The sequence below is a fragment of the Lathyrus oleraceus genome, chromosome 7 (assembly GCF_024323335.1).
Source record: "Lathyrus oleraceus cultivar Zhongwan6 chromosome 7, CAAS_Psat_ZW6_1.0, whole genome shotgun sequence".
NCBI lineage: Eukaryota > Viridiplantae > Streptophyta > Magnoliopsida > Fabales > Fabaceae > Lathyrus > Lathyrus oleraceus.
The window spans coordinates 33,560,583-33,581,936 of record NC_066585.1 but is presented as its reverse complement, the minus strand read 5'-3'; the positions used below and the strand labels follow the sequence as shown (position 1 = coordinate 33,581,936).

Sequence of the window (21,354 nt, the reverse complement as noted above, 5' to 3'; positions counted from 1 at the left end):
ATCCTCCAAATCTCAATTCCTATGTTGCAGGTGTCGCAATGCGAAAATTACCCGAAGCTACTAATGCTCGAAATAACTACAAAGTCGCTACCAAATTTTTATTTTTAAAGGAAAACATCGATAAAACCTTTAAAGAACAAAAACATGATTGTCGCAACCAGTTTATGAAAAGTTAATTTTGAATGCACAAGAATAAAAAGTTAATTTAATGAGTTGAGATTGATTTAAATTTATTGTGAAAGTTTATTCGTGGAAGGAAAATAATCGTTCAGACGAAGCATGAGCTAAGCCCTCGGTTATTCAAGCAAACAACTAAATATGCATTCACTCATTCCTTCTTATTTAATTAGAAATATATTAAGGAGAATTTAATTTGAAAAGAAATAAACTATTTTTGTATTTAAAAAAAATCATTTTCAATATTTTTTTAGTATTTCGTAATATTTATTGTTTTTTTTGTATTTTAAGTAATTTCAATGAATTGGATTAAAATTAAATAAATTATATAAAATAAATTGATTAAGTTAAATAAATTAAAACTAACTATACTAAATAAAATAGATAAAGTAAGTAAAATTCAGGGGGTGCAAAAGAATTTTAGGTTTTATGTATAAAACTTAAACGGGCCTAGGGCCGATAGAAAACTAAAAAGAAAATAAATACAAAAAGATGGAGAAAAGGGATATCCGTGGTCACGACTCCGACTCCGACGATGCGACTGCGAATGAAGATGACGCAATCGGTAAAGGTAAGAGCGGATTTCTAGAGGCAAGGGGGTTTCGCGCGATGATTTCTTATGGTCGTTTTGCTCGTGCGTAGGCGATAGGCAGTGAAGTAATTGGGGCACCATAACAAGTTACATCCATATGATATGTAGCAATAAAAACAACGATCAAGAAGAAAGAAAATTTCAAAAAAGTAAAAGAACAAGAGTTTTGGAATCCATTACACCATCTATACATTATAAGAGGATCCTAAAAACCACCTAGAAGCTTTGACTTATTTGGATGCAAACTTATAGCGAAAAACCAATAAATGACTGAAATAGATTTTTAAAAATCTAGCAAGATCTATAGACTTTCCTCGTAGCTATAAACCAATAGGTTGTAAATAAATTTTGAAAATTCCGATGAAACTATTGAGAAATATAAAGATTTTAGACAAAGAAATAATATAGATTTCTTCGATAAAACTATTGAGAAATATAAAGATTTTAGACAAAGAAATAATATAGATTTCTTTGATACCTTTTCAACCAATCTCAAGGATAATATCAATATGGTACTCAGGTTACTAATTGTTATTCATAATTTAGAGGTAAACCAAATCGGTGTCAAAACTCCTTTTTTGAATGTTAACTTGGAAAAAGAAATCTATTTAATGTTTTTGTTGTTCATGGATAAGAAAATAAAATCTATAAGCAAGACAAGTTTTTATAAGACCTTAAATAAGCTCCAAATCAATGTCCCGAAAAATTGTATAATAACTTTGATATAAAAGATATGAAAGAAATATTAAAATTATTAGACCAAAAATATATGTTTCTTTAAATCATGCTCACAATGTTAAAAATGTTTTAGAGAAATACAATTCTGTATTCATAATTTATGTTTCTTTTAGTTTTTAATATTTTAAAAATCATTTTTAATTTTTTATAATATTTTATGATAAATAGACCCTAAATTACCGAGTTCTCAAAAAAAAAAAACATAAATCAACACATAAATAAATTTTAAAAAATCAATCATTAAATCGTTAAATAACATTATTATTATTATTATTATTATTATTAAAAACATGTTGAGATTAAAAAAAAAAAGAACTTGAGTGCAAAATAAAAAGAAAACATCCGGCCTTTAGAAAAAACATGTGTCCAAGTCGAACCCCAAGGCCCATTAGATATTAGGGTTTCACGGTTTTATATTTAACCTAATTTTCCATCTCATTTCACCGTTTTTGTGTCTGCCTCACTCCGAACCTTCACTGTATCTGGATCGCTTGCTCCGTTGTAAGTTCTATCCATCTCTCTTTTGTTAACCATCATTTTGTTCATCTCATCGATGTTCCTGAATCATTCATGTGAAAATTATGAAACATTCTTGTGTTTAATTTAGGTCAGAAGTGAAAATGGTGGAGAAGACCGGCGCCGGCAGGAAGGAAGAGGTGGTTACCAGAGAGTACACCATTAACCTCCATAAACGCCTCCATGGATGGTAATTCTTCTGTAATTTTTAGGGTTTATGAGTACACTTTTTAGTACTTTTGCCCCCTTTATGATCCCTAAAATACCGTTTGCTTTGCATTTTAATGATCCCTAAGTTATGCTGTTTAACTGTATGAGATACTACATAAATTTCCACTATTGGTTTGGTTAATGTTTTCAATTAAATATTGCCATATAGCAAAATAATCTATTTTTGCAAGGTGTATGAACTCTGTAATTTTGTAAAATGTTTTCGCAGCATATATGTGTTTGAAAAAGTTATTAACGAACAGGGCGGTCACTTAAAACTCACAATTTTGGTTGCTACAGGGGTTGTGATACTGATTTTAATTGTTACTATGTGAATTAATCACAATTTGTTCTTTAACATGAAAATGGGTATTGGTATGACAGTTGCTGAAACTGTTTTGTTGCGACTGTGATCGCAGACCGATTATTAAAACTTCAGTTGAAATTGAGTTTACGTCCCCTGTTGCAATCCAATTAAGTGTATATCTCTTAACTTTGATGGATTATTTTACCTTTACACTTGTGTGAAATCACGTGTCCATGAAGAAATTTTAGGCTGCTGTCTGGTTTATATAGTTTGTTTGTTTGTTTTAACTTCATGAAATTCTAGTAGTTATTGATTCCCTTGTTATTGAAACCAGCACATTTAAGAAGAAAGCTCCTAAAGCCATCAAGGAGATAAGGAAGTTTGCCCAGAAAGCAATGGGAACCAATGATGTCCGTGTTGATGTCAAGTTGAACAAGGCTATATGGAGCCAGGGTATTAGAAGTGTCCCAAGAAGAATCAGGGTAAGAATTGCTCGCAAGAGAAATGATGACGAGGATGCTAAGGAAGAGCTCTACTCTCTTGTTACCGTTGTTGAAATCCCCAAGGAGGAGCTCAAGGGTTTGGGCACAAAGGTTATTGACGATGAAGATTGATGTGTTTTAGCTTTGTTATTGCAATTTTGAAGTTTAATTTTGTTCAGACATTGAGGATATGTTCTATGACAACATTAATTTACTTTCTCTGTTTTGTTTGCCTCTCTTAGAAAGATTAAACATCACAAATGCGAATCACACTCTTTTCTTTTCTGCACTTGGATTCACTGAGAAAATGAGTTTATTAGGATTTGTTACAAGATATAAACCTTTTGTCACAATTTTTTTTATTTAGTCGCCAAAGTAAATCATTTTCAGTAAAAGTGAGTTGGTGAATGTGACTTTTTTCCTACTTGCCCTATATTATACTTTCAATGTATATATATATATATTTTTGGGAAAATAATATTCAAGTACAATAAATTTTTTATAATACCATGTAAAATTTGTGAAACTGGGTTGGTTATATATCATTAGAAATCCCCATTCTTACAAATGTGATAGGATTTGGGGAGATAGTTGATAATCGTTAATTTTATGTACGCCTCGATTGGTGATATATAATAACAATTGAATAGAGTGGAATCTGATATGATACGATGATCAAGACAAACTTGAAAAATAAACAACGCATGAAACAGCGAAGAATGATTTTGTGTGGGTAACATTGTGGTATTTTAAGACGAACAAAGGTTACAGATTATCATTGAAGAATTCGTTCAAGTCTAAAGTATTTTGATTAGGTGGTTTAAAACTTCAATTTAACAAATTATCATTGAAGAATTCGTTCAAGTCTAAAGTATTTTGATTAGGTAGTTTTAAACTTCAATTTAATTATTGCACTTTTCAAAACTACGGTCCATTTATTTTGAACTCATGTTTTTTTTAAAATTTGTTTATGATTAGAGTTTGAATCCATTTTAATCATTTTTGAAGAATTTGCCATTATTTGTGTCTTGCTGGATTTTTATTAGGTAAATTGGCTACCATAGGACTTGCATATCTATCATTCAATAAAGATCCGCAGTATTGGAAAAACTATCACTGCTCTATGGATGATCATCCTATTGAAGAGGATTGGCTACTGATATATTTCTTTTTTCATTTGTTTCTCTTTTTTATTCTCCATGAGTTAACTACTTTTATTGCTACTACTCAAGAAAATTCAAGTTTATTTTTATTTTTATATTTGTTCTAATTCAGTTCACACTGCATTTATGATTCTTTTATCTATTGTTGATGAAGAATTAACCAACCAACAAATGGAAATAGTAACAACTAATTAGTTAGATGAGATATCATTTGTTCAAGTGATTGAAGAGTATTCATGAAATAATGTCTCAATTACTCAATAATGAGATAAAACAAAGTGAAAAGGTTTAGAGTGAATTCTAATATCTGAAATAATCAATTACAAGTAACAAAATCTAAATTCAAACAAATATTCATGAAAAACAATTGAAAAAAAAACTAATATTATAATTAAATGTTATTTTAAAAATTAAAATTATTCAATAGTAATATTTGTTAGTTTAATGAACACAGTATAAAGAAACCTCGTAAATTTATTACACTTTAATCGCATCTCCTATTTTCTCAATATTTTTACAAAAAAAAATCAATAATATTTTACTTAAAATAATCAATATTATTTTTCTAAAACAATCAATAATATTACTTACATGTGAATACAATTAGAAAGTTAAACTCTTAGTATCTAAAATGAACTCATTTCAAGAATAAAATTTGCGAAGGGAAAAAGTAGGCATGGGTTAAGGAGAAATAAAGAACCTAGAAAATGAAAAAGCTTGCAAGAAAGTTGCGGAAGAATTCAGAAGATGGCAAATTCTCTCTTCCGGTTCACGACGAAGATTCTCGCCCCCTCGACTCTCAAGGTCTTTTTCTTCTCCCTATCATCTATTTTCGATTGCATAAAACTTCAAATGAATTCAATTTTTTCTCTATTTTTCAATTGGTTCATGTTGTTATTCTACTTGATAATGATTTAGATTTTGATGTACAGAGCAGGAAGAGTTGGTTCGTTCTTTAGAAAAGACTCAAGCTCAGCAGAGTCGCTTTTGGAGGGTACATTTTACAAATTTCTCATGCAATACCACATTTTTCCTTTTACTCGTAAATTGATTGAAATCTATGGAGTGAATATGAAAATTGATATTTGAAATTGTAAATATAGGTCAAAATAGTCCCTAATTTATGTGAATTGGCAAATGGAGTACCCAACTATGTAGTACTGACGTTGTGTCGGTGTCCGAAACCGACACCGACATTTATGATCACATTTAATTTTTTTATTTATTTTCAAATTAATACCAAGATCGATGTCGTGTTTACGGTGTTGTGCTTGATAGATACCAACATAGAATTATAAAGTGTTGGCAAAATAGTCAGTTTTTAATGTTTTTATACTATTAGGTCTCAGGCCTAATGTTCATAAAGTGATCATTTTGAATGATAGTTTACAATAACAAAGATTTATTTGCTAATTCACAAAACTAAGGGACTATTTTGATAGGAGCGTACAAGTTCGAGTACCGATTTGTATATTCCTTCATCTATAAGATATTGAACTCGTGCTAACTTTGTTTTTTGTTATTTATTTATTTAATAGAATGTATTTGTGGCTCTAGTCATCTGTTACATCCTGTTTCTTTTGTACTCCATCTTCCACCAGGTTTCATCTCCATGGGAACTGGTATGCTTCAACTATTCTAGTTTCTGTTGTAACTATAAAATCTCTTTTCATGACAAAGAAACAATAATTCATGTGTAAAAATAAGTTGTTATGTAGTTATTTTGTGATCATGTTCCTCTAGAAGTGGCCACGTGTGGAAATGCTATGTATTCATACTCTTTTTTTCTTTCCAAATTTATAGCACCTTAGTCTTTACTCCTTTTACTCAATTTGTTGCTGCAATTCTTTGCTTTCTGATGAACAGCGGCATCATGCTTACTTCATGAAGGAGATGTACTCATGGATGATTATATGTGCAGGTTCATTTCTCTTTTCAGCCTCCTATTTTGTATAATGGCCTATTTCTTTGATTCTTATTGCATTGTCCTTTTGCTATATAATTTTGTATTTTAGACCCTTTACATTGAGTTTGCACCCCTCCAATTCTCTCTATGCTTGTACTAATTTGCAATTTACAATTGAGGGTGAAATATAATATGCTATTCACTTTTCAATTTTTGAGGACTATCGCTGTACACTTTCTTATATGTATGGTTTTTTATATCATGGCCCATTTCTTTGATTCTTATTGTATCGTCCTTTTAGTATGTAACTTTGGATTTTAAACTCTTTACTTTGAGTTTGTAACCCTCGACATCTTTCTATGCGTGTATTAATTTGCTATTTACAATTGATGGTGAAATGTGATATGCTATTCACTTTTCAAATTTTGAGGACTAGCACTGTACACTTTGTTAACTGTATAATTTCTACAGATTCGGTGGCTGTTTTAGCGTTCTCATTTGCCATCATAGGACTGCATCACGAGTCAATGCATCACAGGAGATGGATCTGGTACTCATGGTATATTAGCACTGTTCTGGCAGTTTTCTGGTTATACTACATGTCGAGGTAAAGTTCTTAGATAAGTTCCAACAAATACATTTTATATACGCCACATGGGGTCATCCTTGTTCTAGATGTTCTTACAGAATATGTTAGACAGATGCCATGGTATACACTTTTTTTGTGGATAATATAGTCTTAGTTCTAGATGTTCAACAAAAACTATGAATTCATATTTCCTATGCATGACTTGCACTTTAACTTTCTCTTCATGCTCACAAGTGACATATTGCATATAATATATCTTTTAAATTCTACTTTATGTTTTTAACATTGAATAGAAGTTATTTCTCATATATGACTTTAATCATTTTGATAAATATGTTTTCGCTTACATTACACCAATGTTGGAGTTTTTGAATGGATTTACACCATCTTGGCATGCAAATATTAACTTGGAGGTGAAATTTGAAGAACATATAAGACGACAAGCCTCATGTTTTAAGAAACATGTGTTCATATCATTATTAATGACGAGGAAATCAATGGGTATGTTAACCATAGGATCCAAGCGGGATGGATGGAACATTGAAATAAAATAATACTCGAGAAATTTTAACACTTTATATCATGTGTTGTTAGTATCTACAATACATTGCAATTCATATCTAGATTTCATATGAAACTAAGCTTAATTGATATGAATCCATAGTGTATCTATTTTGGATATAAATCTCATACTGAATCCTGATTCACCATGATAAATCTGGATTCATTCTAATGAATCACTACTAAAACTTGGTGCAGTCATCAACTTTTCTTTTGTAATTTCATTCATAACTTAAGTCTTCATTAATTTTGGGGTTTGTATATGGCATATCATCAACTTATAATGTTGCTATGTCACTTGTCTATGCTTAAAAATGTCATTTTTATAATTGATAATGTATCTTACAATTCATAAGATTCGATTCACAAATTGAAAAATAAGTTTTTTGTTTCAAGATTTGAATCTAAAAACCACGATTTATATGACCTGCAATGTTGTATGCAATTAAATATTGAATAAGAAAAAAGCTATCAAGAGGGTATGCTATGGTTGTTGCTGCAGAGAAGAGAATGTTATGGTGAATAAATGGTTGAAGGGACAAAAGTAGGAACGAAATCATTTGAGAAAAAGTTGAGATAGCTATCATTGTAGAGAAAATAGCTGAGGTCTTATTTTAGGTGGTTGGAGTTTGGCCATATGTGGACGAGACTCCTAGAGAACTGGTAAGAAGGGTTGACGAGACAAATGATATTCTGTTAGTTAGGCTTTGTTTGCGAGTTAGGAGTGGAGGGGAAGGAGGGAGGACTTCGGAAAAAGAAAATTTAAAGAAAATATAGAGAAAGTTTTTAACATTTTTTTTTGAAAGAATGATTTTGTATAGAATGATAAATAAAAGTTTATCGTTACCATATTTTTAATTTTTTTTTTAGAATATTATAACAACATAGATTATCAAAGTCCTCCAAAACACTCCAAACCCCAAACCCTTCTCTTACCAAAATCCCTTCATTTTTTTCATCCAATTCTTCCCTTTTTTTTTTCAAAACCCTCCCCTCTCTTCTCCTCTAAACTCCTAAACAAAGCCTAAAAGATAAAGGTAGATAGAAAAAATATTGGTCAAATTATCAAGATAGATTTAGTGTTAAGTGGTCTATCATCGAACTTAAATCATAGCAAGGAACATGTCTATAGGGTGAGGATTACCCCCACTTATAAACACAACGCATGTCATATTTTTAAGCAATGTGAGACTAAATTCACCCCTTCAGACCCAATACAATAAATATGTTGGAGGTTGCAATGAAGGCAAACCAAGTGCCGCAATTTAGGCGACTAGGGGCGGAAATTCCAACATTACTTAAAATTGATTTTTATTAACCGTCATTTATGTTTGAATACATTTATGCAAAAGTGAGTTAAATAATACATTTCAAAATGAAATTCACGTCTAATCTTAGTTTCAAGTACGATCAATTTTGGAGGTCATAGTCAATTCTACTTTTGATACTAAACACGGCAAAATCATTTCTAAAAAATGAAAAGTAGATGATAGAAGAATGCACAAATTCTTCTACAAAAAAATAGTGGTATAAAGGATAAAATAATAGTTTGCCATACTGTAGTGCTCTTTCAGCACACTCTTCAGTTGTGTTTTCTTCTGTCTGTACCTCCTATTTCAGGTGTTTTTTTTGTCATCTTTTACTGTGTAGGTTGGCAAAGTTCCGTTGGGATATCATATGGCTGCCACTTGGGCCTCTTAGGTAAGCCATAATTCGATTTCGCAGCCTGTTTTTGTTTGTTTTGTAAACAGTAACTAAATAGATGTATTCATTGTTCTGTTATTCTGCTTCAGTGCTTCTACTATCTGTCTCTACGTCGATCACTTACTAACCGAGTCATCCGAAGAAGTTAAAAAGCTTCATGGATATATGTATGCCTACAAAGCAAACTAGAATTGATACTGTGATTGTGGTGTTGATAGAAGCATTTTGGAGCAGAATGGCCACATAAACTAAAATGTATATTCCTTTTATTTATCACATGGAATGCCATTAGCCTGCATTAGCAAGGAACAGGGAAATAGAGAAATGACATGACATAAAATTTTTGGAGATAGAAAACCTTTGCAGTTTTATGTTTTGTAACTTTAGGATTGAGCAGTTTATGCCCGTTGATATAAAATGTATATTTTCTTACGTTAGTACAACTTGTATCAATTTGGTGTATTTTGATATAAAAAATTGAATGTTTGTATGCCACGTACCTTTTTTTTGTTTTGTTTTTGGCTTTTTTTTTTCTTTTTTGATTTTGAATTTTTTTCTTCTTTTTAAGTGTAGTGTATTCACTTTTGACATATAATCTTTTGTCATATTCAAAACAATAAAATTTTCTTTTTTGTGCTTCTTTCTAACTCTTTTCTTTTGTTCTTTCCTTCTTAAAGAACATTTCAAACTTCTTGACTAGAGAATAATCTTCATCACTAGAGGATTGAGATTCATTGTCTTGATTACTATCATAGTTTTTGTTTTTAGTCTTTAGGGAAATAGTTTTGGAGTTCTTTTCATTCTCTTTATGCATCTCTAATCTTTCAAATTTTATCTCATGTTCTTGTAATTTACCAAACAATGATGGAAAAAACATTTTAGAAAAACTTTTCTTTTTTAATATTTCAGTCACCCTTGGTTACCATGTCTTTGTTAAATATCTAAGAACCTTGAGATTCAATTCATCATTTGTAGAAGATTTTTCAAGAGTCAACAAGTGATTTGTTAAGCGAGTGAATCTCTTTTACAAATCAAGAATTGATTCACTAGATTGCATTCTAAATATTTCATATTTTTGTAATAAAGTGTTTAATTTAGATCTTTTTACCTCTATAAAGAATTCATCCATGTCTAGGGTATCTAGGGCTAGTTGAAGAATGTTCTTTGCCTTTTTTGTCAAATAACACTTTATTCTTGTCATCTTCATTCCAATAGTCTTTTACTTTTTCTTGTTCTACATTATTGATGAAGAACTTCTTTGGAACGTATGAACAGTTTTCAACAAAATTCCATATTTCTTCTCCCTGTGTTTCTAGATTTGTTTACATGCGAATTTTACAGAAGTTATAATATTCATCGAAGAAACGTGAAGATTTATTGTTACTGCCACCATCTCTTAAAACATGATTAGCGGAAGTCATCTTTCTGGATCGATGAACAAGTTATCTTAACCTGCTCTGATGCAAATAATAAGTATAAAGTGCAACCTAAGAGGGAAGTGAATTAGGTTTTAAGATTTTTTCTCATTTTTAGATGATATTATGGTTCCTATTATTTTTTCAGAAGATATGATAGTCAGAGAAATGATAAGGCGAGAAAAATAAAGTGCAGTAAATAATAAATGACACAAGGATGTATACGTCTATCTCATATTCCATCCATAAGAGATTTCACTATATTAGATCTTTGTACAAGTCTTACACCAAGACCTATCTTACAGTCTTCTAACATAAATACCAAACCTATGATGGAGTTTGAATCAAACCAATTCAAATGATCTTTCTCCACAAACAAAAAGAACACAATTTCTTATTTGCAAACACCTCTAGAAAGTATAACCACTTTCCTTACAGATAATGTTATCGCACACTTGGTGAACAAATACAAATTATGAATACAACTTTAAATAATTTTTCAACATGGCTTGAATTCTAAGATATAATAATTTTGATCTTCGCTTCCTCTTGAATACAATTCTTTGATCTTTCTTTATTGATAAACTTTCTATTTTATCAAAACTAAGTTAAGATAGATGAAGGGCATCCTCTTCACACACAATTCTTTGAGCAGCAAATCATTTATTTGGAATGGCTTTGTAAATCAAATTTAGGTGTTCAAACTGTAACTCTTGGACACAAAGTGCATACTCCGGATAATAGCATCTGAACAATCACATTTTTGCATATAAACTTTTACAACCCTTTCACTCATGATCACATACTATTTTCACTTAAACCCGCTAAAAAATTCTCCGAATCTTCAATAATTTCGTTTGGAAACACAATTCAATTGTATTTTGACATCATAAATACCATAACTGTCTAAAATTACATGTAATGTACATGTGGATAATTTATGATTATTGAATAATCTGGTTTGTTTATCTTTTTCATTATGAATGACATTCAAATACTTGGATATTTACTAGGTTTTGCGTGTTGGGGGAGTCTGGGAGAGTTGGAAGCACTAACAAGACTAATGCTCCAGGATCACAAGAGAGGGAGACGCCACATATCAACCAAAAATCTTAAGGTGTTAGATAAATGAGTCATCTCTCTCATAATTATCCAACATTTCAATCATTAATAGGCAATGTGAGACTTTAACCATCCACACTTACGCCCAACATTGCGGTCTACATAATCATGGATTGAGTCGTAAGTTAGTTGGTCATGTGATTACCATTCGTTTAGATTTTTAAGAGAAAAACTTATTTATGAGATGACAATGAACTTGGTTCATCCTAAAAAACAATCACAAATTTAAAATGAAAAATGTCCAAAAGTATCTTAAATATTAAGTAAGTTTATAATGTCTGAGAATGAAATAACAAGGTGATTAGGGATCACAAAACTGAAATACAACATTTGTTTAAACTATTGGATAAACATAAATATATATATATATATATATATATATATATATATATATATATATATATATATATATATATATATATATATATATATATATATATATATATATATATATCAAAAGTGTGTGAGGATGAAAAGTCTGTTCGAGATATATTTTCGGTGCATCTTGAATCCATCAAGTTGTTTAACATATCTCCTAGTGTATTAATAATTGATGCAGCATATAAGATCAACAATACAAACTTCCTCTTCTTGAAATTGTTGATGTTATTTCTATAGACATGACTTATTTTGTTGGCTTTTCTTATTTGAAATGTGAAAAAGATGATAATGTTACACATGCCTTATAAATGTAACACAATATGTTGAAAGACAATAAAATAAACTTGAACATAAGTCACATTTTGTCCACAAATATGATTGTGCCAACAAAAAACAAAAAATATGTCTTCAATGCATATTGTCTATGATAAACGACATGTGCATCATCACTAGCATGATTAACAAAGACAATAAAATGGTCTTCATAGTTTTCCTTTATAAATGAAAACTTGGCATGTGCTTTTTGGTATCTACAATCTTCATTTGGGCCTTACCCGATTTAACTGTCTCACCATAAGTTCTAATGCATTTACTCTTTGAATTGGATTGTGATCAAACAATATGCATGTGATTGGAATATAGAGGATGCATCATCCATAGTGATACTTATCTCACCAATTGAAAAATGAAATGAAGATGTCTCAGAGTGCCATGTATCAACAAAGGTCGACAAAAGATAACTCTCAATGTAACCATATCTTATCCTACAAAAGCCATTCGACCAAGATGCTTCTAATACTTCTTAAAACCATGGTTCATCTGTCTGCAGTAGATTTGGTATCTTTCTACCATGGTTAATACACTATTTGGTATCTTTCTACCATGGTTAATACACTTTAATGTCTCACGAAAGTGCAAATATTAATACATCAATGTAGGATAGTTCAATTAGTATAACTATCATAAAACAAATGTTTAAAAACATACATAAATATTTGATCTACCTCTCATTCCCACATGTGAGCAACGACATGGATTGCATATAAAAGGAGTAATTACATATTCTTTAGGCCTCAAGGAAAACCTTGAGGTGAGGAAATAGCAGGTGCAAACATGAGGAGGTCCGATGAGAGCATGTATTTCAGGAACATGTATGACATGAGCATGCACGACAATAACATGTGCATCAACATGAGACTAAGATCTATGACCATGGGACGACGAACCATTAACATTATTAGATGATCATACAACTACACGAGAAGATTTAGATTTCTCCTTGAATATTAAAGCATGTATAGATATTCGACCATGCATGTATTGCAGTTGTTTGTCATCCATTTTTCTATAACCAAAACATCAACGAACAACATCAGTAGCCAATTAAACAAAATCAAAACACTAATCTACTAAAATCTCGAACATATGTGATAAAGTAATCATGTATGATATCCGGATAGCACCATCCGAATGAGTCCTAATAGGACGTGTTCACACTAGTGGTAGCTAAACATGCCTGAAACCTTAGTCTACTAAAATAAAAATAGTGAAAAATATGAAATAAATGATATCAAGGAAACAATAGATATGATATCAAACAAGAAATAATTGTGATATCAAACATAAAAATAAAATGAATTTATTATGCTCATCGGAAACAATGAGATATCAAGCAGTGAATATTACCAAATATTCTTCAAATGTCACACCCCTGATAGGAGGAATGTTCGAAATTGATGATTAACTTTAATTTTAATTTGAATGAACCGTAGTTTCAACACAAATTTACTAAATGGAGAGGAAACATAATTTCATAAAAAAAACTATATAGCGGGCCATAAGCTATACTCACGCTTAAAAGCTTAACCGACTCCTAAAATCAAGAAGGTTTCCTCTTAAACCTTTATCAATCAATCAATCTTTCACTCTCTTTACTCCAAACCCTAAATTATCAACCAGATTTCTTTCTCTCTGCACTCAATCGTTCCTCTTTTCACATTCTGATCTTCAATTTTCAGAGCCACAACCTCTTCTAATAATCCACCATGTTTACCCGAATTTTTGGAAAACATAAAAAACAACCAACTACTGTAACCACTGTAAACAAGTTAAATCAGGTAACATTGCATCCATTTCTCTCTTCATACCGTTTTTCAATCTTCATACTCATTCGCTTTTTGTTTCTTGGATCGTGTAGACGCTTGATATGCTAGAGAAAAAGGAGAATGTTCTCGTTAAAAAGGCTGCAGCAGAAGTTGAAAAAGCCAAAGAATTCACTACAGCAAAGAATAAAAGGGGTATGTCACAACAGCGCGGGTTGCGTTTTACTTTAGTGATTTCGGTCGGTATAAGTGTCGCGACACTGCATGCGGCCCGCTTTGTGAATTAATCACAATTTATTCATTAATATAAAAACGGTAATATCGGTATCGGCATTTGCTGAAACTGTTTTGTCGCGGCCATTTTCGTGGTTACAGACCGTTTTTAGAACAATACTCTTGAAGCTGGTTCGCGGATCAATGATATATTGACATATTATGACGTTTTTTTTTTGAATTTTTGGTTCTTGTAGCGGCGATACAATGTTTGAAGAGGAAGAGGCTATATGAACAACAAATAGAGCAGCTTGGAAATTTTCAATTGCGAATTCATGATCAGGTGCGGAAATGCAACCAGTGTTACCAAATATAGCGCATGGCAGAGCTGTGGTGGATATCAGTGGCGGTTTTGGGCTCGACGCAATGGTATATATAGGTAGATATTGTGTGTTTTTTCACCATAATCTGCTGTTACGGCGTCTCCAAGCCGCCATCTGCCACCGGCAACACTTAATGCAAGTTTCTATGTAGTAGTTGCAACTATTGTTTTCAAAACCAAACTAGTTAGTTGACCCTTAAAAAGTAAGGCTTAGGATATGTTTCGATAATGGAGAATGAAATGAAGTAGAATAAGATAAAATTAAGTGGAATGGAATGAAATAACTTACCCCACTTAGCGGGATAAGGCTTGATTGTTGTTGTTGGAATGAAATTAGTTCATGCAATCCCATTGTTTGAATATTTAATTGATAGGTAGAATGGTGAAAACAATTGTTTTATACCAATTTAATTGCTGTTGTTTGAATATTATACCAAGAATGTTTTATTGTTTAAATATTTTATTGATAGATAGAAGGTTGAACGGAATTTTCTGTCACCAATTACACCATGAGCATTCCTCTTCTCTATATAGAAATACATGCTAGTATACTTAAATTGTGATTTAGCACATCAATAGGAATTAGAATAGAAGTGTTACAAGTGTGTTGTTCAGCGCAGTGTTATCAAATAGCGGCGCCATGGCTGCTATGGCGGGTTTTTCCGCCATAATTCACTATAACGGCGCCACAAAGTGGCCGATATGGCAGGATTTTGGTTCTCCGCCATGGACCACTATCCGTTGACAATACTAGTTCAACATGAGATGGACATCACAAGTTTGTGAGAAGAAAGGAAAATAAATGTCGTGCACTTGCAACTAAATGCCATTTAGCTGTTCTGAATTATATTTGCATGATTCTCCAATATGCACTAGTTTCATATTAGTCGAATAAATAAGTGAAACTCGTCATCATTTAGTGTTTTATAAATACTTATTTGTCTCACATTAGTAAAATTTAAAGAGAACCTAGTTGTTATATATTGGAAACCAAATAACCATTGTCAAACAATTTTTAGAAAAATTACAAAAGATGCACCAGTTCAATCATTCGTTGACTTGTTCATGAGTCTTGATCAGTTCATCCATTATTTTACCTGTTTTCAAGGGTTGATTTAACCCGCTAAAAGCAACATGATTCTTTTTTTTTTTAATATCGTTTTAATTTTATGCTTGAATATGTGTTGCAGATGATAATGTTGGAAGGAGCCAAGGCAACTACAGAAACAATTGATGCTTTGAGAACTGGAGCATCTGCTATGAAGGCAGTGCAAAAAGGAATGTACGTAGCAGTAGCAGCAGTACTTATCAATTTTCTGTTCTTTCATTGTTGATATACTCTTCTATGTTTTTACTACCTTTTCAAAACCTGAGAAGTACTGTATATTGTGATATGGAAAATTCTCTTCATGCATTTAGCTGATACTATTTCATGCTGTTGCTCTGAATCGATTGCTAGTTGTTACATTGTTGAGTTGCAATTTTTTTCCAGTAATATAAATGACGTTGACAAAACCATGGATGAGATAAATGAACAAACAGAGAACATGAAACAGATTCAGGAAATATTGTCAGCTCCAATTGGTGCAGCTGCGGACTTTGACGAGGTCATCTTCTCAACTGTTATTTTGGTTATTTACTCTATGCTGAAGATGAATTTTTATTTTTTATTGCATCAATATTTTTATTATTTCAGATTGAATCATTATTCAACATTGACATACCGAGGCAACATACTGAATTTATTTCCATTTCAGGATGAACTGGAAGCAGAACTTGAAGAGCTAGAGGGTGCTGAGTTGGAAGAACAGCTTCTTCAGCCTGCAACTACAGCTCCAGCAGCACATGTACATGTCCCAGCTGGGCGGCAACCTACACAGCCGGCGCATGCTAAGCCCACTCCGGAGGAGGATGAATTGGCAGCTTTGCAGGCCGAGATGACACTATGAGCAGGTTTCATTTCTCGCCCGCCACACTATTTATTCAATGAATGCCTTAACCTGTGTTGGCTGCATTAGAAAGGGAGGAATCGGGGAAGGGGAAGAAAAGCAAGAGAGCCAGAGATACTTCATTTTGCTATTCTGTTTTGATTTGTTTCATTGACTGAAAGTCGGTTACAAGAACTCACCAAGTGAGTTTATATAGTGTAACTAACATGTGCCGACTCAGCACAATTAGTTGCAGTCTAGATTTAAGACAATTACTATCTAATTTTATACAGTTCTTAACAATTTTGCTATTGTGTTTGATTAAAACCAGAACTTTGCAAGCATTGATGTGCATAGTAGGCAAACTCTAAAAAGATTTGTTGACATGGAGAATTCTGCCCAACCTCACAACTTATATTTAGTGAAATTATTGAGCATACATGATGTGTATATATATGTGATAAAAATTGAACCACCCTTCAAAAAGTTCTTACACGTTTTTAACAAAGTTGAAAACAGTGCATTACACTTTTGCCATTGTGAAATATACTAGTTAATGTAGATTATAATTTTTTTTAAAATTTTTATACAATTAAAAAATTAAATTAACTGGTATATTCATTAATATTAGAAAGGAAATTGATTCTCTCTCTGAGTTATCTGCATTTTGTCAATTGCAACCACTAAATTTAAATCAATGTGATTGTTGCAGATATATATTAGATGGAAATATAATATATAACATAGTTACATTGCTCCTACCTTATTTATATATGAAAAAATAATTTTATATATATATATATATATATATATATATATATATATATATATATATATATATATATATATATATATATATATATTAATTATCAGCCTTAACTTTTTCTTTCTTAAGGATAAACACTCCTTTTCTAAACTAATATCACAATTTTTTTTCTTCTCCCGTCTTGTCTATTTTATCTCTTCCCTCTGTTTCCTCCCTACTTGTAGGATCTCAAATTTTGAACGCGATATTGAAGTCATCGACATGAAAGCTCATCACTTCAATTCAAGGCCGGCCCTGTGCGCTTTGTAATTGCAGCATGTGCTGGCCCCAAGTATTAGAGGGCTTCAAATTTTGAAATTTTGAAATTTTTTTCATAAATATTAATAAAAATAAATAAAATATTATTAAAAAAATAATACATACAAAAGTCGAGATTTATCAAAACTCAAAATAATTATAATTTAATTTATTTTTAATTAATAAATAATTATATTTTTGATATATTTTTTTAATTATTATAATTGTATTTTAAAAAGATATTTAGCCCATTTTTATAATTATAACGGAGCTTCCGATATGATTGGATCGATCCTGCTTCAATTCCTGACCTTCTTTAATTAATAAATAATTATATTTTTGATATATTTTTTTAATTATTATAATTGTATTTTAAAAAGATATTTAGCCCATTTTTATAATTATAACGGAGCTTCCGATATGATTGGACCGATCCTGCTTCAATTCCTGACCTTCCGATATGATTGGACCGATCCTGCTTCAATATGGGTTTTATATATTTTTTTCAATTTAGTTGTGCAAATTATCTTTTAGTCTTTTTCCTCTTTTGTAATTTTTTTCATGTTTTTTTTTTGCAGAAGTATGTGCACAATTTCTTTTATAAGTTTAGTTTCTTTAGTTAAATTTTTAAATTTTTTCTAAGTTAGAATGAAAACACCAATCATCAAAAGTGACATGAAAAGAAGAAAAGTGACATGAGAAGAAGGAGAAGAAAAGTTGCTATACATGAGGTGTGTCATTTCCCCTTTTCTTAAAGGGCATTGTTCTCTATCTATTTGTGTTTCTCAATCTCATTTTCTAAAACTTTCTTTAATTGGATATGTTGTGGTTTTAGTGGAAGAAAATCATCTTCAATGAACTCATTCTTATTTGGTCTATGTTTTTCATTGTTAGGTATTTTATACCCACCAGCAGAAACTATTTCAAATTTTAAATGTTAGGGATAATCCTTTCAATGTAGAATAGACATGGCAAATAAATTAGACTCTCACCGGATCCGGCTGCTTCTCCTTGAATTTAACGGAAAAATCGATTTAATCGGGGGTGAGGTTAGAGAAAACTCGATTTTTAATTACGGGAACGATGACGGGAGATGCTAGTATCTTACTCATCCTACCTATGTTTCGACCAATATTTTTTTTATAATAATTTTATTATCCATTCATTTCTTTTTAATCTTAAGATAGTAAATTTATTAGATTTTAAAATATATATATATATATATATATATATATATATATATATATATATATATATATATATATATATATATATATATATATATATATATATATATATATATATATATAGATTAAATAAAAACAATCAAGTATTATGATAATCGTTAAATTCTGTTAAAAAAAAAACGTTAAGTTCTAGTGACGTAAATGTATAACAAGATTTGAGATTCAAATGTGACTTAACATTTGTACTGTAAAGTAGGGTTTTCACTTAAGTTGTTCTTAGATTAACGTTGTTCAATTTCCTCACCAATAACATGTTCTTCATCTTTCTCAAAATTAATCAATCCTTCATTTTTTTTCTGCATCATTTTCATATTTATTCAGTTTTTGTTCTTCGTTTATCTCAATGCCAAAAAATGCAAGCAGTGCTTCAATACAAACAACAAAAGCTTTGCGACATTTGGATCTGCAATTCGTAAAAACAAGATGAGGGAATGCTTTTGTGAAGATGAATGTGTTCTTCATACTGTAAATGATATGAATAATGTTAATTTTGGGAAAAACTTCTAGGGTTGTAAGAATTATGGATATCATATGAAAAATGGTTGTAATTTTTTCAAGTGATTAGGTGATGAAATTGTTGATGAAAGGGATTTGAAGATTAAAAGTGTCATACCCTAATTTTATCCTAGATCAATAAATTGATTTATTCATCTGGTCGTTTGCATCTTTGCATCATGCATTCATTTCTAATCAATTACTTATCTCATCTATGTCTTAATCTCATTACATATTTACATTGACTTAAAGACTCAAGACATCTAGTTTGAAGTTTTAAGATAATATAGAACATTTGAAATTCATCACCTCAACTTTCATTCCATTTCATCACACTTTCATGCCATATTACATGATTATTCACACATATTTCCCATATCATGACTTCATTCTAGTCATTCTCGTCATGTCATTACATACCATAGCATTTTAATTCATGCACATTGATCACTCATTCAATCCACATCCAAATGTCATTCATGTTTTGTTTTAATTACAAGGTAATTTGAATTTGCAAAGGTACTTAAAATCCATTTCAAATGTTCATTAATTTTGAATATCAAGTACATTATTTTAGTTGATACAAAGGTATAAGGCAACATGTTCAAATTACAATTACAAGGATCGTACAAAGGTTTACAAGTCAAAAATATAAAGTGCAAAGGTACTACTAAGGATTTTTGCACTTGATATTCAAATGTGCAAGTCTTCAAAGCTCGATCAAACTTTTATCCTCGAGTTCGAACACAAGTCGTACAATTTATTTTAGTTCGGTTGTTCGTCTTCCTCCTAAAAACAATAACACCTAATAAATTTTTATTTTCTGCTATAGCGCGAGCAAATTTCTTTTTATTTTCAAACAACGAACCTTTTTCCGTCTCAACACGATCAAATTTTTTATTTAAAATCAACCATTGTACAAAAATTTTCTACCAAAAACTACGTACCTTTGAATTTTCCATCGCACATGAGGATACATATGAGAAAGATTTGCATCTTGTCAAACACCCTAATAAAAAACTTTTTTTATTCATTTCCTTTTTTATAATTATTTCTCTTAGCTTGTCCAAATCCGCAACCAAAAAATTGAGAATATTTCTCTTAATCTGGTAATAGCTTCAAGGAAATTAAGACATTACTTCATAGCCTATTCAATAGTGGTTTGTACTGACCAACCTTTAAAACAAGTACTCTTTAGGTCAGACTTGGCAGAGTCGATGATGAAGTGGTCTATCAAGATTTTAGAGTTTTATATATCTTTGGAGTCCGAAAGGACCCTTAAAGCCAAGGTCTTTGTTAATTTAATTGTAGAATTATCTTCAGTCACATCTTAATCATGTGTAAAGTGGACCGCCTTCATAGACGGGTCTTCCAATAACAAAAGAAGTGGAGTCACTTTGATAACATGATTGATACGATTTTGACGAAGAGGTGAAAGATTGATGATTGTGGCATAATAAGGTTGTCATCAAAGAAGAAGAATAAAAAATATGAGTCGAAGAATAAGATAAATGCTTGAAAATGATAGAAGAAGATGACGGATACTTGGAGAAATAATTAAATATGAGTTTTAGCATTGGGATATCAGGTTTTTATTTATTTATTATATTATAAATAATGACATATAATTCATTAATTCAGATGGATTCTTCTACATCATTAGAATCTTTGAAATGTCATTGAAACTCTACATGTCGTCACTTTTTAAAATCATAATGGGTAAGGAAACTTGAAGTGTTTATAAAAATAAATTGGAGGGACTGATTTTATTAATCCCTCCATCTCATAAAAAATGTCATATTTGAACAATTCATGGTTCTTAAGAAAATGATTGGATATGTTAGTTTTGGTGATACAACTAATATGATTTACTAAAATATCTCTATTAGTTGTAGTTAAAAAAGTGGTTGGATAAAGTGAAAGTTAATAAATAGGGGTATGATAGTGAAAAAATAATAATAAATGTTGCATTGATATTCTAAAAGAACAATTATTTTGAGACATACAAAAATTGTAAATGAGACATTTTTTATGAGACTGGGAGAGTAATTGACTAAAATG

The 21,354-nt window shown here is 30.8% G+C and overlaps 3 protein-coding genes across 6 annotated transcripts; all 3 read left to right on the top strand.

The window, feature by feature from the left end:
• Window positions 1-1,847: 1,847 nt before the first annotated feature.
• Window positions 1,848-3,243, top strand: LOC127101369 (60S ribosomal protein L31). The gene is made up of 3 exons (XM_051038757.1): window positions 1,848-2,008; window positions 2,115-2,213; window positions 2,875-3,243. Exons 2-3 carry the CDS (start codon window positions 2,128-2,130, stop codon window positions 3,152-3,154), a joined length of 366 nt encoding a protein of 121 aa, XP_050894714.1. The 5' UTR covers window positions 1,848-2,008; window positions 2,115-2,127; the 3' UTR covers window positions 3,155-3,243.
• A 1,547-nt stretch (window positions 3,244-4,790) lies between these two features.
• LOC127105297 (uncharacterized) lies at window positions 4,791-9,440 on the top strand. 4 transcript variants are annotated; one of them, XM_051042464.1, is made up of 7 exons: window positions 4,791-4,989; window positions 5,123-5,179; window positions 5,724-5,807; window positions 6,052-6,106; window positions 6,563-6,698; window positions 8,862-8,942; window positions 9,035-9,440. In XM_051042464.1, exons 1-7 carry the CDS (start codon window positions 4,933-4,935, stop codon window positions 9,132-9,134), a joined length of 570 nt encoding a protein of 189 aa, XP_050898421.1. In that variant the 5' UTR covers window positions 4,791-4,932; the 3' UTR covers window positions 9,135-9,440. The 4 variants fall into 4 exon arrangements, with proteins under 4 accessions (XP_050898421.1, XP_050898420.1, XP_050898419.1 ...); XM_051042463.1 differs by having other exon boundaries at window positions 4,795-4,989; window positions 5,118-5,179; window positions 8,892-8,942; XM_051042462.1 differs by having other exon boundaries at window positions 4,795-4,989; window positions 5,118-5,179.
• A 4,215-nt stretch (window positions 9,441-13,655) lies between these two features.
• On the top strand, window positions 13,656-17,049 carry LOC127106959 (vacuolar protein sorting-associated protein 32 homolog 1). Its single transcript, XM_051044255.1, has 6 exons — window positions 13,656-13,980; window positions 14,061-14,160; window positions 14,436-14,521; window positions 15,751-15,842; window positions 16,053-16,167; window positions 16,318-17,049. The coding sequence occupies exons 1-6, from the start codon at window positions 13,909-13,911 to the stop codon at window positions 16,507-16,509; spliced, it is 657 nt and encodes a 218-aa protein (XP_050900212.1). The 5' UTR covers window positions 13,656-13,908; the 3' UTR covers window positions 16,510-17,049.
• Window positions 17,050-21,354: the final 4,305 nt, after the last annotated feature.

Coding starts and splice junctions, on each gene's coding strand:
- LOC127101369 (XM_051038757.1), top strand. CDS start 2,128: ATGGTGGAGAAGACCGGCGCCGGCAGGAAGGAAGAGGTGGTTACCAGA. Junction 2,214..2,874: donor CATAAACGCCTCCATGGATG/GTAATTCTTCTG, acceptor TATTGAAACCAG/CACATTTAAGAAGAAAGCTC.
- LOC127105297 (XM_051042462.1), top strand. CDS start 4,893: ATGAAAAAGCTTGCAAGAAAGTTGCGGAAGAATTCAGAAGATGGCAAA. Junction 4,990..5,117: donor TCGCCCCCTCGACTCTCAAG/GTCTTTTTCTTC, acceptor TTTGATGTACAG/AGCAGGAAGAGTTGGTTCGT. Junction 5,180..5,723: donor AGCAGAGTCGCTTTTGGAGG/GTACATTTTACA, acceptor TTTATTTAATAG/AATGTATTTGTGGCTCTAGT.
- LOC127106959 (XM_051044255.1), top strand. CDS start 13,909: ATGTTTACCCGAATTTTTGGAAAACATAAAAAACAACCAACTACTGTA. Junction 14,161..14,435: donor TACAGCAAAGAATAAAAGGG/GTATGTCACAAC, acceptor TGGTTCTTGTAG/CGGCGATACAATGTTTGAAG. Junction 14,522..15,750: donor AATTGCGAATTCATGATCAG/GTGCGGAAATGC, acceptor TATGTGTTGCAG/ATGATAATGTTGGAAGGAGC.